At 36.5% G+C, this 15182-nt stretch overlaps 1 protein-coding gene across 1 annotated transcript in view; it reads left to right on the forward strand.

Moving 5' to 3' along the window:
• Window positions 1–260: 260 nt before the first annotated feature.
• The window catches only part of LOC150075337 (uncharacterized), a 73790-nt gene continuing 58868 nt past the window's right edge, over window positions 261–15182 (forward strand). Inside the window, exon 1 of the mRNA XM_090388282.1 lies at window positions 261–906. Within this exon, the coding sequence (XP_090244408.1) occupies window positions 530–906 (377 nt within the window). The 5' untranslated portion in view covers window positions 261–529. The remainder of the gene's footprint in view (window positions 907–15182) is intronic.

Consider the following 15182-nt stretch of genomic DNA (forward strand, 5'->3'; position numbering starts at 1 on the left):
AAGTTCATAACTGAAGTGTTCGTCTGCTCGTTCCGACAAACACTGCATACGTCGGAAGTGGCAAAATCTTCAACTTCGTGTGTCGGCGTCTTCGCACGTGCGTGTGTACAACTGATGAGGTAGGCGTGTATCGTTGTTCTACTTGCCTCTCTGCATTTAAGGGGCGGAGTAATCGGTACTTTCCACCAATCCTATAAGGTCGGCTCACTCCTATTAGTGGGGAGGTTAATGTCGACTGACGGAGCAGAAAATTCCCGCTACAGATAGTGTCGCCGGTTGTCTGAGAGGAGGTAATTACAAGGTTATCGTTGCTTGCAAGGCGGTGTTAGCTAGAAAGGATACGGAGGTTGCGGCGACTTGTATTCCATACTGAAACTTTAGAAGCATGGTTGTTTACTAAACCTTGGAGTTTTCAAGAGGATTTAACCTAGACTTAAGATGGTCTACCTCAACAGCGACATCACCTCAGGTGCGGAGAGGATAAAGACTTCGTCAAAGTGAAAGTGACGATCCTACACGTATTCCGACAATGAATGAAAGAAACAGGGTAGAACTGGACTGCCCCAGCTCACAGGAATATGAAGATAGTTGTGACGGCGATGATGCTTCCTCTAGTGCCTCGCCCTCAGGTGAAGGAATGTCTCCGGAAGGTGACAGCTTGGTGGCAGATGCCATGGACTCTAATCCCCGAATTCAGGCTGCTGTATCAAAGGTTCTTCAGAGTTACGACTGGTCACTGGTGGCTAAAAGCAGCCGTCAGAGCGGCGCAGATAAACGGAAGCCGCACGTTAAGCGTCCAATGAATGCCTTTATGGTGTGGGCCCAGGCAGCTCGAAGAAAGCTGGCTGACCAGTATCCCCACCTGCACAATGCTGAGCTCAGTAAAACCCTTGGGAAATTGTGGAGGTAGGTGGCATGTTTGGAAGTTAGATATGTTTTTTTTTTTTTTCTTTTTTATGCCATGAAAATTCTGTTTTATTCGCAGCTGGAATAACGGATATAATCATCAAGGGCAGACTCAGCGGAATCCTTGCAAAATCAAATTTTCGGTGGATCCATGATATCTTCATAACAGTAATATACTTGTTAAATAAAAATAATAATAACAATAAACGTATTTACGAGACATTTTCAGAAATTCTGAAACCTATTTGTAGAACTCCAGGTTCTCGGAACACAATGAAGGCCACTGGTCTGCAGTATTTTGTTAACTCGTATTTCTAGGCATCAATTAAAGTTTCATGAGGTATTAAAAATCTTTTAAATAACCATAAGCGAATGACGTGAAAATTATTCAAGCTATACTCATTCATCCGACTTTCGCGTTAGCACAGTGACTACACGTCGTCATTCCACGGCGTGTTGAAAAAACTTTGGTTGGATTACCGTCTAGACAGGAGAAACTTTTATTGGCATTTTTTAACACCGTAACTGAATTAGGCGGTTTCGGGCGAGGTCTGTTTTTTTTTTTTTTTTTTTTAACTCCTAGAAATCGGGTTTTTCATCCAGCAAAAATGCAAATCGACCATAGAATACACAATTTACAGATACATACAATTTATGTCCGTGACCTTAGTTCCTTTAGTGCAAAACGAAGAACAAGAACCCACTTTCCTATATTATTCGGGTTTGCTATGCTTATCACCATCACTTAAAATATCACTAAATCATATTTGTCATCCTTTTAAATTTTTTGAACCTACAGCTAAAAACAAAATAAAAGTTTTTTACGGCTTCCTGCAGCCCTTTTCCTTTTCGTTTTTCTTTTCTTTCTTTTTATGATGTCATTTCATTGAATGCTGAGAGCTTAGCTATAAATTTTGCCCATTTACAGCAGTGGAAAAAAAAAAAAAATTACCATGAAAAAGATTCATGCTGCAATGTTATCAACAAGTTATCATGGCACAGTATTACATTTATAAATTCTCTTATGAGAATTGCTGTTTATTTATAAGGTAATATCATATATAACATTTATACTTCTTTCTTCTGAGAAGTGCTATTTATTTGTAGTGAACCATCACGCTAACTCTTATGACTGCATTATAACCTGGGCGACAGATCCTACAGAAAGTTCCTTTCTTTAATAGTGAACTCTTATTTATTTTATTTATTTATTTTTTTTTTTTTATCAAATTGGCGCGCACTACTTATTTCAAATATTGAAAGCCCTACTGTTTTCTAAACTTTTCAGATCCGTAGTGCGTTTCACATGTGATAGAACTCCCATAATCAACATATTTTGAATGACTAGATGATTTTTAAAAGAAATAAAGCATATAAATAAATTTTCTGTTTATACTCCGGGACGACCAGAGGAATTCACAAGTTAGACAGAATACAAGAAACAGCACCGTATTCAGCAGTCAAGGGCTTGAACCCCGGTCACTCAAGGCACGTGCACTTATACACACACGCGCCTGACCACTAGGTTACGGCGGCCTTTTTATATGTAATTTAATCCATATCTAAAATTCAAAAAGATACAGAGACAAATATAAACCAAACAATTAAATCCCAACTGAGATTTAGATACAATATATTGTATCGTCATCTTGAGTACATGTAGAAGCCGAAGATAAATATGCAACAGTTGCCATATTTGGGGAACATCTGATTTAAAACCCTGCTACAACTGTTAAAACTATTAGATTAAATTTTAGTAAAACACGTCATTTGAGTCTTTCAAGAAAGGACACTTTTTTTTTTGCCACAAGTCGGAATCTAGCATATTATTGTATTTTCCACGTATCACCATGCTACAGTAAAAATACAGTAGTATTTTTAAAAAGCAATCAGTGTAATGTTTGGTCTATGGGTTTTAGCCTACTGCAACTTAAATGTTTAATAGTACCTTGTCCATGTTTTCATAACTCTGACATTGTTTTAAATCGAGAGTCCTCACACTAATTTTCATTTGGATAGGTTGCATATTTAGTCAGATTATTCATGGTGGAGGAAGTTTCCAATTATCCCAAGAGTCTGTTTCGTTAAGAAAGCAGTTGACAATAAACTGATAATAATAATAAGAAGAAAATATAAAGGATAAAGTAATAATAATAATAATATAAACGATAAAGTAATAATAATAATAATATAAACGATAAAGTAATAATAATAATAATAATATAAAGGATAAACTAATAACAATAATAAATTATAATTATATTATTAAATATATTAATTACCAATAATCATCTCCACTCCTTTTTAGTATGATTATTGGAATAAAATGTTGTAAACTTTCTACAGTTTTGTAAAATTAACTTGTTGATAAGGGTATTTTATCCTTAAATTTTTTTGTGGCAGCAAGGAAGGCTGTGATCAACAGATCGCTAAGTGGATTGGACTGATTTTCGTGCTGATTCTACTAGTGGTCAGGCGCGCGGGTACATAAGTACACGTGCCTTGAATGACCGGGGTTCAAGCCTGTGACTGCTGAATACGGTGATGTTTCTTGTATTCTATCTATCTTTTGAACTCTTCTGACCATTTGGTCGTCCCAGAGTATAATCAGAAAATTATTTATTTATTTTATAAGCAACTTAGGTCAGAGGTAATCACTGGAATCCCCTTTTCTTTACCACAGGTCAGTCTGACTTCAATAGTCAGCCTGAGTTTAGTAAAGGTAAAATCACATTTAACCAAATAGTTAGCTAGTTTCACGGAGGCACTCATGAACAGGATGTAAAAAGTACATCTGAACTTTAGTAAAGTATTTAACTCAGTCCGAAGGAGAGGTTCCTGTATAAGCTGGAACATTTGGGAAGATCCTTAGAGGGATCACACAGTGGCTGCAGGGCAGGTGATAGAGGATTAGGATTAATAGTTACCCTTCCGATTGATCAAAAGTTAGAATTGGGATCCCCAAGAATCGGTCCCTTCCAATTGATCAAAAATTAGAAGTGAGATCCTCCAAGAATCGGTCCATTGTTGTCTTAAACGATCCTCGATGAACAGTACAGAGAGTGATGTCAAATTTGTAGATGATGTTAAGATCGGGAGAGTAGTAATCATCACGGCCTAGCAGCGCTTCTTCAGGATAACTTAGATAGGCTTCAGGAATGGTCAGAAAAGTGCCATTTGTTTAAATATAGTAAAATGCAAGGTCTTAACTTACTTGGAGAACAGCAACCCCAAAATAATTCATACGCTTGGTGGGGGTTGAACTGGAAAGGATAGAGGAAGAAAGCGATTTGGATTACAGTACTGGCAAAAATAAAGGTCTCTTCGTGAAGAGAACTTCATGATCGCCATTCAGCTCCCAGGGATGGGGGGGGGAAAGAATGCCGCGTATCATATCGATGATTTAATCCTACTGTATAAGGCAATTCTAAGACGAGATCTGAATACTGTATGACACTGCACCTAAAAAAAACAAGCTTCTTAAAAGAATCCAAAGACCAGCAGTGCACTTGACAAGACTGGAAAAAGGGCGTCCATAAGAGAAGACTTCCAATATGTGGGCTACAGAGTTTAGAAACTAGGCATCTTAGAGAGAACCTGATTGAGGTCTATAAGGCTTTGAGAGGGGACAGTAAAATGATGGAAGGCGAAATTTTCCCTGTTATAAATGATTCCAAAACTTGTGGCCATAAATTTAAATTACAGAGGATTACGGGGGAAGTGATTTAGACTGGTTTGTAGGAAGTTACAGTACAGTAAACCCCCGCTATTCGCGGTATCTGTATTCGCGGTTTCGCGTATTCGCGATCGCTGATTTAATACAAAATGAAACCTAAAAAAATGTGAATTTTAAAGCGCCGTGAATATTATCCGCCATAAAAAACATGGGCGTGGCTACAATTATCTTTCCCGGTCAAAACAGCGCTCAGTGGGTGGGGGGAGAGGGGTGACAAAATCGCGAGCGTGGATGTTTCTCGCTAATCCTTGTTCAGTATGTTATGCGCTTGTAATGGAAGTTTTTGTCGTTTGCTTTTAATTTATATGCTTATAAATGAAATAAATTTATCAATTTATAAATTTATAAATATCAATTTATAAATTGATATGCTTACAAAAGTGATAAATCTACCGTTTTGCAGTGTAAAACAGACTTTTTCGAGTGTGTTAACGGACGAAAGTGACTTTATTGTGGACAAGTTCTTTCTAACCCGTACAAAAATATGGCTACGAATAACAAGAGAAATGTGAAAATATCAAAGAAGGTGATGACATTAGCGAATAAAATTGAGTTATTAGACAAAATTTCTAATAGTTAAAGTGTCTCCTCAGTGGCAAAACATTATAAAATCAATGAGTCAACGTTACGATCAATCAAAAAATCGGAAGAAGAAATCCACCGTAGTGTCCGTGAAAACGCGTTAATTGCTTCAAAAATTTGCTCTGTAACTCGTGATGTTAAATTAGGAAATATGGAAAAGGCTTTAAATCTGTGGATAGAAGACCGAACTCAAAATAAAATTCCGTTAAGTTCACTCGTCATTCGTGAAAAGGCAAAACTCCTTTATCAACACTTTAGCCAAACTGGTGATAGCTCTGGCGGGATAAGTTTTTTAGCCAGCAAAGGTTTGAAAGATTTGTTTGAAATTTCTAATAAATATTACATTTAATATTAAATTGTTTCTTATTTTCATTTCGATGCCATATGCTTGCATTTCACTACTGTCTATGTACATAGTCATATTATGAAGGTACATATAACACATACATAGACAAAATTTTAGACTAGTTTTTCTTATATATTTCATACTTTGGAACGGAACCCCTTTATTACTATGGGAGCCATAACTCAGTATTCGCGTTTTCGGTATTCGCGACATTTCTCAGGAACGTAACCCCCGCGAATAGCGGGGGTTTACTGTATTTGGAAAAATTCAAATGTCATCTCGATAGGTACCTACGTGAGGGTGAAATCATACAGGCTATTTATTTATTATATTATTGTATTATTTATTTATTTTATTTTATTTCTTTATTTAATTTTGTTCGGGGCAGCTTTAGGCTTGGGCTTCCTTCCACTACACGGCTAATATACGTACTAATATAAAATAATTTCACACGCTCGTATGCAATTCAAAACGACTTCACAAAAACAGCGGTAGTGCTAATGCACAATAAAAAATCCAACTCACTTCATGAGTCCTAATCACAATTCCTTCAAAAGTTGAACTTTCAAATTTCAAACGGTGAGCGAATATCGTACCTGCTGATTCAATACCTGGTCGTTCGAGATGTTGACATCATCATCATCTGTCACGTTCCACTATTCCACGGGTCGACGTATGAAACCTCGCCACCATGCCCTGTCCGTGTACTTCTCTCTGGCGTTGATTTCACTCCAGTTTCCTCTTCGCTTAATGACATCGGTCTTTATCATGCCCTGCCACCTCATTCTTGGTCTCCCCCCCTTGGTCTTTTGTCCCTTAATTGTAAATTAAACATTCTTCTTGGCAATGTTGACAATGCTAGATAATTTTAAACGTTTCAATGAATTCCCTAGAATGTTCAATAATGTTCCATGACACTGAAAAAAAAATGTATTTAGGACTTATAACGTCCTGGAACATGTCGGTTTACTGTAAACTGTAAAGTGAAATGTCCCAGTTTAAGTTTCTAAACCCGTCTAAATATTATGAAAAGACTCCTGAAAATTCTAAAAACCTAAAAATCTTTTCTTCTAAAAATTGTTACGACTGTTGAGTGTTTGCAATATACTGAAGATTTTGTAAAATATTCAATATTCTCATAAGAATTATCAAAACATCTAGAACATTCTGAAAACATTTTAGTATGAAAACATTTTTAAATAGGAACACATGAACAAATCGGAGTTGGTATTTAACGACATAAAAAACATTTATATGGACAATGTAAAATAAATAAGAAATGGTTATCAGAATAAATCTGCATTTGATAACTGTTAAAATGAATAAAGTAATAGTAAATTTAAGAAAATAAACTTAAAATCAAATATTTTTTATAAAAATCATTATAAACGACAGTGTTTTTTAATTAAGATTCCGTTTTTTGTTTGTTTTTTTTTTTAATTATATTTATGCATGAGCCTGGTTTGAAATATCTAACCTCAAATGTGCTTGAAATACCGGAAATGCTTTTATTATTCTGGAATAATAGGGACATTAATTCTTTGCAAAACTAGTGGCAAAATACAATCTGCGAGAATCTTATTTTGCTTGTGGCACATCTGTTATTAACATAACACATAGTTAGTTCTGAGAGATACTTTTAACTGGTATAAAAAAACCTTGGTAAGGGGTCCTTTGTAATTTCTGCTCATTTAATCAAATGATCACTTTGTAGATGTTCCTGTAACAGGAAACACAAATTTACATAAAAATGACGACGTTTTTTAATGATTTTTCATTTAATAAATCTAACCCTATGCACCAGAATTTACCTAATTACCATTCTGAATGTTTTAGTATAAAAATAGTTCAAAATACCTCTCTTAAATGTCGACTGTTAACGGAAAAATTTCTACAGACATTTTAATTGCATGGAATGAGCAATAAATAAATAGAAGAATCTGGATTAAAATATACAAAGCATTTATCATTTTTTTAGAGGCACATTCATAGACTGAGAAGTACATCGTTTTTCCTTATCCTGGCTACATGCCCACTTTTAACCCTACAACAACTTTGTGAATGGACTGTTCCAGATATTTAAACAGCCTTCTCAATCTTTCTGAAAGGTTTTCTTGTTACACTTACTTTTCATAATTATTTTTATCTTAACTGTATGGGTGTAGTGTATAAATATGTCGTGCTTTTAGACGAATCACCGTCGCTCTAGAAATGTGCCTTTTTTCTCTAGATGGCTTCTCTTTGCGCGTGTCGCGAATGATTGCTGCCCGTCATAATTAGCAGTTAGGTAAAAAAAAAAAAAAAAATCACTTAGCAAAAGATTATTCGTTTACTTTTCCTACATTTTTAGTCCTCCAGAGGGAGCACTGTACAACTGGCTATTACACACTCATATATCATCGTCTGAACAAATATTGTAATAGTTGATATTATGACCAATGTAAAAATGAAAATAAAAATCATTAGTTTGTATCAAATAATATTTGAAGGAAACTGCATAATTTTTTGTAGTTACTTTTAACTAGCATTATTTTAGAAGGATTGGGTTTATTATTACAGGTTTATTAGGTATCAGAAAAAATCATAAATCTTAAAACATGGTATGGAATTTAAAGTGTGTTATTTTCTGATACCTAATAAACCTGTAATAATAAACCCAATCCTTCTAAAACTTCAGTACTGCACGTTAAATAAAAAAAAAAAAACTAGCTGTTAAGAATTTTCATTATTTATTTGATTTTGAGTAATGAAATAGCAATGTGCAAGAGAAATTCTCCAGTGCTAAAGCAAATTATCCTATAGAAATCACGCCTGAGGTCAGTAAGCAATGGTTAAAAATATGACTAACAATTATCAGCTGCCCCAGTCCGTGAAGGATTTGATCGCCTTTATTATTATTATTATTAGCCATATAGTGCAAGGAAGCCTGAGGCTTTTGCCTTTCAAGCTTACAGCATATGTTCATGTGGAATGCTCTCAAATTCTTCCACAACAATGAAATTAATAGTGAGCTGCAATGCGAAGACAAAATGTACAGAATTAGAATCATCTTCAAAGATTTTTACACTCGACTGCAGTTGCAAACAGGCTGAAATCATTGTTCAACGCTCATATATCATAACTTTGTTATCTTATGGCCCTTTGAATTTTAAATAGTGAGTCTGTTCAATAAGAATTTGTTTACGTACTCTTCCCCCTACCACCACTAGACTATGATGCATGCTAAACCAGGAGTGAAATTTGTAAATTTTGAATTTTATATATTTTTAAATTTCAAATTATTAAAATAAATAAATAAAATATTATTTCGTGTTTTTTTATTACTGGTGGATCTCTATAAGGTATTTTTTCATAGTGTACAGAATCTTTCGCAGGAATCAATGAAAATATTGAAGTTAACTAGAGAAAACAGAGAAATGAAATATAAGAATTTTAAGTAAATTTAACACAGAGGCCATGGCAGATTTAACACAGAAGACTAGGCAGATGTAACACAAAAAAAAATAATAATAATAAGCAGATTTAACACAGAACACTATTAATCTTCTGTGTTAAATCTGCCTAGATGGCACTTCAATTGGTTGGCTGATCAACCAATTTAGGCCATCAATTTTTCTTTTTTTTGCCCTCTTATATTTTGCTTTTCTTGTCTTCCCCATGTTACCTGTTTATTGGGGGTTTTTTTTCTGTTTTTCATCTTCGATTTGTTTAATACCATTTATGTTTTGTCCCTTATCGGTTTCTCTTCCTACTCCTCCACCTCTTCATCCGTGTGTTCATCATATTTGCAAATATTTTTGTCACATCGCTCTCGTGATTCTAATGCAATGGTTAGGAAGACCATAAAAGTATAAACAATTAAACAGATAATTTTATACCGAATATTTTAAACTCAAAGTTAACAACACGAATAAACTTTATTTTAAAGCCTAAATGCTTAGTAATTATTGAATATTAATATAAATATTAATTTATAATATTTTTCCTGCAATGCAACAAAATTTCGATTGTGGCTATCATGGTGTATTAACATCTTAGATCATGGTTTCATGGTGCATTAACATCTTAGATCATATTGGCCTACTCTATTATGTATGTACCCGCGAGTGTTCACAGGCCGATTTGCATGTAGCCCAGGCTGCAAAATCAGAATTATTCATGATAGAGCGACCCGATGCCTTCGCCTGAGATCGGCTAACTAAATTCCCGACTGAAGAGATCTTTAAGAATTCTTCCTGTTATTAATTTCAGTTCTTTCTGAAAAAATTCTTCAATGCCGATTTATTTATACGTATTTTTTTACAGCCGGAGGGCACGCAAGCCCTAAAACTTCGGTGAAAAAGTTGTGATAATACATTGAAATTTACGTTTCTTTATTACGTTTCGTTACCTATCTGATTGACATAGCAGTGCTATGTCAATCAGATAGGTAGCCTTTTCCTTCCTGTCCGCAGGTCTGTTGTGCGGGATTGTCTTATCCGTTATTATGGCGCGGTCCGAGTACAGCTTGTGGGTTGGGATGTCTAGTACTGCATGGGGTTCGTACTTGTAGTACGGTACACTTCCTTTGATCAACTGGTATTTCCTCGCTAGCTTCTGATGTATTATCCTGGCTACCTGGTCGTATCTACGAGTGTACTCAGTCTGGGTGATCACCTTGCATCCCGCAGTGATGTGCTGGATCGTGTATGAGGGTAGGTGGCATCGTCGACATGTATCATCTGACACTCCGGACTCCTTGGCGATGTATTTTCTATAGTTTCTAGTGTTGATTACCTGGTCTTGGATGGCGAGCATGAATCCCTCAGTCTCGGGGAAGAGCGTCCCGCTCGTGAGCCATGCATTGGAAGCAATTTTATCTATACGATCTTGATGGAGGTCATTGTAGTGTCTGCCATGGAGCGCCTTCTTTGCCCATCTTTCTAGCTTCGTTGGTGCCGTCTGGGTGGGAGGAGACTCCTAGCTTAGGTTGAGTGGGGTATACCGCTTGTCTATCTTACTTATGGTCTGGTAGAGTGCTGCTGTGTGTTTCTTGAAGTAACACTTCAGGTTAACCATCGCTGTTTTCTGTTGCTCGATGAGCTCTATCAGGTCCTTTCCTCCCTCTTTCCGAGCTATTGTCAGTCTCTCCACGGCTGACTTCGGGTGATGTTGGCAGCTCTTGGTCATCATTGTCCTTGTCTTTCTCATGATATCCTCCAGCTCGGCGTTAGTCCAATCTACGACCCCGAAGGAGTATGTTGTTATTATTATTATTATTAGTTAAATAACAATAAATATATATATAATTATATTAAATCAACATGTTAAAGGACACCTCTACTTCTACAAAAGATAAATGTATAAATACACAACAACAATAATAATAATGAACTCCAGAAAGTCGCAATCCTGAACACCTGTAGGATAGTCATAGAGTTCCTCGACCAACAGTAACATCAGACATAACAACCACATTGTGTACTTGGTAGCAATACCCGTCACGAGATGGAACCCCCACAATCAGGGAGAAATAATAATAATGCAATAATGAGCCCGGAGTGTCCGATGACACATGTCGACGATGCCACCTGACTCAGAAAAGATACGACACATCACCGCGGGATGCAAGGTGATCACCCAGACTGAGTACACTCATAGACACGACCAGGTAGCCAGGATAATACATCAGAAGCTAGCAAGGAAATACCAGTTGATCGAAGAAAGTGTATCATACTACAAGTACGAACACCAGGCAGTACTAGAGACCCCAACCCACAAGCTGTTCCAGCAATCGACTCGCTGGCTAAAAGGAAACTTCCTACAATCTAATCTAAACCTCAATCCCTGTCATTTGAATTTATGACCGCTAGTTCTGGAATTCTTCGTAACAGTGAAAATTCCACCTTCATGCATTTTACTAATCGCTCTCCGAGCCTTATAAACTTCAATAGGAAATAGCTGGAGGGAGACCACTTTATGAAATTTTTACGGTATCACATAAGGATTGTGAATCTGATAAACTGGGGTTAATGTTCTAAATGCTGAAGTAAAAACAGTTTTTTGATCTGGTTATTATTACAAAAAGATATTAATGTTGGCATTATTAATCATCTAGGTCTTCTAGGAGATTCTGTAAAAGTAATAATGGTCCTGGTCCAAGTGGTTTGTTTTGCCCATTCTTGTAGTAGTAATAATAATAAAGGCATGTGATACAAAAAAGCAAGCGTATGACTTATGTAACATCAACCAAAAAAAAAAAAAAAAAACCAATTTCACATGACCATACCTTCAAAACGTTTGTCCAGTTCCTCCTTGAATTTATTTAAGCTATCAACTTCCACAACGACAGATATAAATTTGTTCCCGTAATTTACCACCCGCTGGCTAAAGGCAAATTTCCGCACAACTATTCTGCAACTGTCTTTCCTCAATTTGAATTTATACCCCTCTCAGGTTCGTAATCTGAGCAAGCGGAAGAATCCCGTCAGAATTCAGCGAGCTCATCCTATTCAAGGCCTTATACACCTCAATCAGATCACCTCACAGGTGCCTAGTCTCCAGCCGCTGCAATTTACAGAACATAAACCTTTCTTGGCAAGGGGACCCCTCCGTTCCCCTCACCAATTTTGTTGCCCTTCTCTGTACATGCTCAAACAACTCTGCATCCTTCCTAAAATGAGGCCTCCAAACCTGTACGCAGTACTCAAGGCGTGGCATGACCATTGCCTTATACAAGGGAACAATCACATCCTTTTCCCTGCTAGCAAAATTCCTGTATATCATTGACAACGCGCCTCCGTAGCCCGGTGGGAGAGAACCAGTAGTGCGTAGCACACTCTTCTTGGTTAGACTGGGGTTCGAGCCTGTGACCAACAAATACGGACGATGCGGAAAGGTCAGGGAATGACCACCGCATATCCCCGGAGCAATATGGCCTTAGTTGCTAATGCTCCTAAAAACCAAATAACAACAACAACAACAACAATATCATTGACAACACCCCATGATCTGCCCTGACAGCCTGTCTGCATTGCTCAGAAAACTTCATATCTGACTGCACAATCACTCCCAGGTGTTTTTCATTTTCTACCACCCTAAGTGTAGTACTGTACCACACAGTTGGCACGTTTCTCTGGGGTTACTTCTACCCATATGCAGTACTTTGCATTTATCAAGGTTAAACTTCAGTTGCCACTTCTCAGCCCATCTGTCCAAATTTTCTAGATACTGTTGCCGCAGCACACTGTCATTATGGTCATTAACAACTCTGTCAACCTTTGTATTATCTGCAAACTTCGACACTAAGCCTGATATACCTTCATCAACATCATTGATAAATATACAAAACAACAGTGGGTCCAACAGCGAACCCTGTGGGGCTCAACTAATAAAATTAGTCCACGAAGAGCAGCGTCCATTGATTACCACTCTCTGTCTTCTTCCACTCAACCACACTTTTATCCATTGTAGCAACTTACCCTTAATACCATACTGCTCCAATTTGTACAGTAATCTTCCATGCGCAACAGTGTCAAAAGCTTTCATGAAATCAAAGTGTATGATATCAAAATTATATTTTGCATCTAATTCCTTTGTATCCACATCATAGTATCCAATCAAATTTGTCAGACAAGACTTTCCCTTAACAAAACCATGCTGTGTTTGAATTATTGCTGCAGTCTTGTCTAGATGATTCTGCAATGCATCTTTAACCTGTAACTCAATTAGTTTCCCCGGAACAAAAGTTAAACTAAGTGGTCTGTAATTATTCGTGTCACCTTTAGATCACCCTTTGTGAATTGGGGATACATTTGCACATCTCCAGTCCGTGGTGACCTCCCCTGAGTCCAAGGATGCTCTCATAATTATGACTAAGGGTTTGCTTAGTTCCTTTGCCACCTCCTTTAATATAACTGGATAGATCCCATCCACTTCAGGTGGCTTTCCTATGTTTAACTTCAACAATTTCTCCTCCACTTTGCTCTCAGTTATTACAAAATCATTAAGCACCCTGTTACAGTTTGATAAACAAACTGTAACAGGGTGCTTAATGTGCAAACAGTCTGGCATTTTTCTCCCTTAATAACTCCTCTTGTGTGAATATAGATGTAAAATACTCATTCAGATTACCAGCTATCTGAGCAGGATCATCAACAGTCAAACCATCGATATCAAGTGGACCAATCTGATTCACCCCCTTTCTTTTAGAGTTTATATAAGTACAGAAGTCCTTGTTGTTTTTCTTAGCATCCTTTGGCAAAAATTTCTCGTAATCTGCTTTCGCTTGCCTAATCTCCTTTGTGACTTAATTGCAGACTAGATTATATGTGTCATAGGCTTCTGTTTCGCCTGATAATTTATATGCATTCCATGCATTTTTCTTCTTTGCCACGAGTCGCATTAGTTCATTTGACATCCATTTAGGACTAAACTTTGAACAATATTTTTTAATCGGTATGAAAAGCCTAGTACCTTCCATGATTCATTCCTTGAATGCTTCCCACTTAGAATTTGCTGTTGTTAACATCATCAGTTGGTCCCACTACAGAATTTAAAAACTTTCTGAGACCACTGTAGTCACCTTTACGAAAGCAAAAACCCTTCTCTTTACCCCTGATGGTAATTATATCTTTTAAGTAAATCCCACATCAGTACATTGTGATCACTGCCACCTAGTGGTTCCTTTATTTGCAAATATTTAATGCACGAATAATCACTGCTGATAACCACATCAAGAGTGTAATCCCCCCTGGTTGCCTCGCGAACATGCTGCTGCAGCGAATAATTTGTGAGACCTGAATGGTCTAGCTGGACAACTGAAATTAATGTGGCTTAATAGATCTGTAGCATCTAATTTGCCTGTAATAAATTTGTTAAACACGCTTATATCCAGAAACTTCCTTCTATCTTCAAGAGTAAGCAGCCCAAAACCCTTACAAAACCCAAGCCGTGTATGCCCGTCCTTCATAATTGAGTGGGAAGTTATTGACTGAATACCGATGGAACCAATTGAAGGAAACATAAGTTTAAAAGTGGTGCGACTCAGGGGTTACAGTCAGGACCATTATTTAATAATTATTTAAATGACATATTCTCTGTAAAAAAAAGTTTCATTAAAATACATTCTGGTGATCTCATGTTGAACACAATGGATATAAATCGTACTCACATAATAACTAATTTTCAAGCTGATTTGGTAAACTTGCAGAGGTGGGCACGCAATAAGAAATTAGCAGTATGCAAAAAAAAATTATTAATAGAAAAAAAATTATCGATTACCCAAGTTACTCGTCTAATCAGCTTTCATTCCCATGCTTTTCTTCATTCAAATAAAAAGAAAAAAAAAACTCATTGTGTGAATTAGCAGAAGTAGAATCACATCACAAATACTTAGGATTATGGATTGATCAAGCATTGTCTTGGCATAAACCCATTAACTATTTAATTGGTAGATTGCATTTCTTTCTTTATTTTTTATGAAATCGGACACACTTTTTTACTAACTGTTATAAGCATATCAGAAACATTATTTTATGAACTACTGTATTACTAACTAAAGATAGCAATTTATTTTGCTCTTATAGAATCCGTACTAAATTATGCTCTAAATATATGGGCTTAAGCCATATC

The sequence above is a fragment of the Mastigoproctus giganteus genome, chromosome 14 (genome assembly GCF_048544385.1).
Source record: "Mastigoproctus giganteus isolate SK-2022 chromosome 14, ASM4854438v1, whole genome shotgun sequence".
Classification (NCBI taxonomy): Eukaryota; Metazoa; Arthropoda; class Arachnida; order Uropygi; family Thelyphonidae; genus Mastigoproctus; species Mastigoproctus giganteus.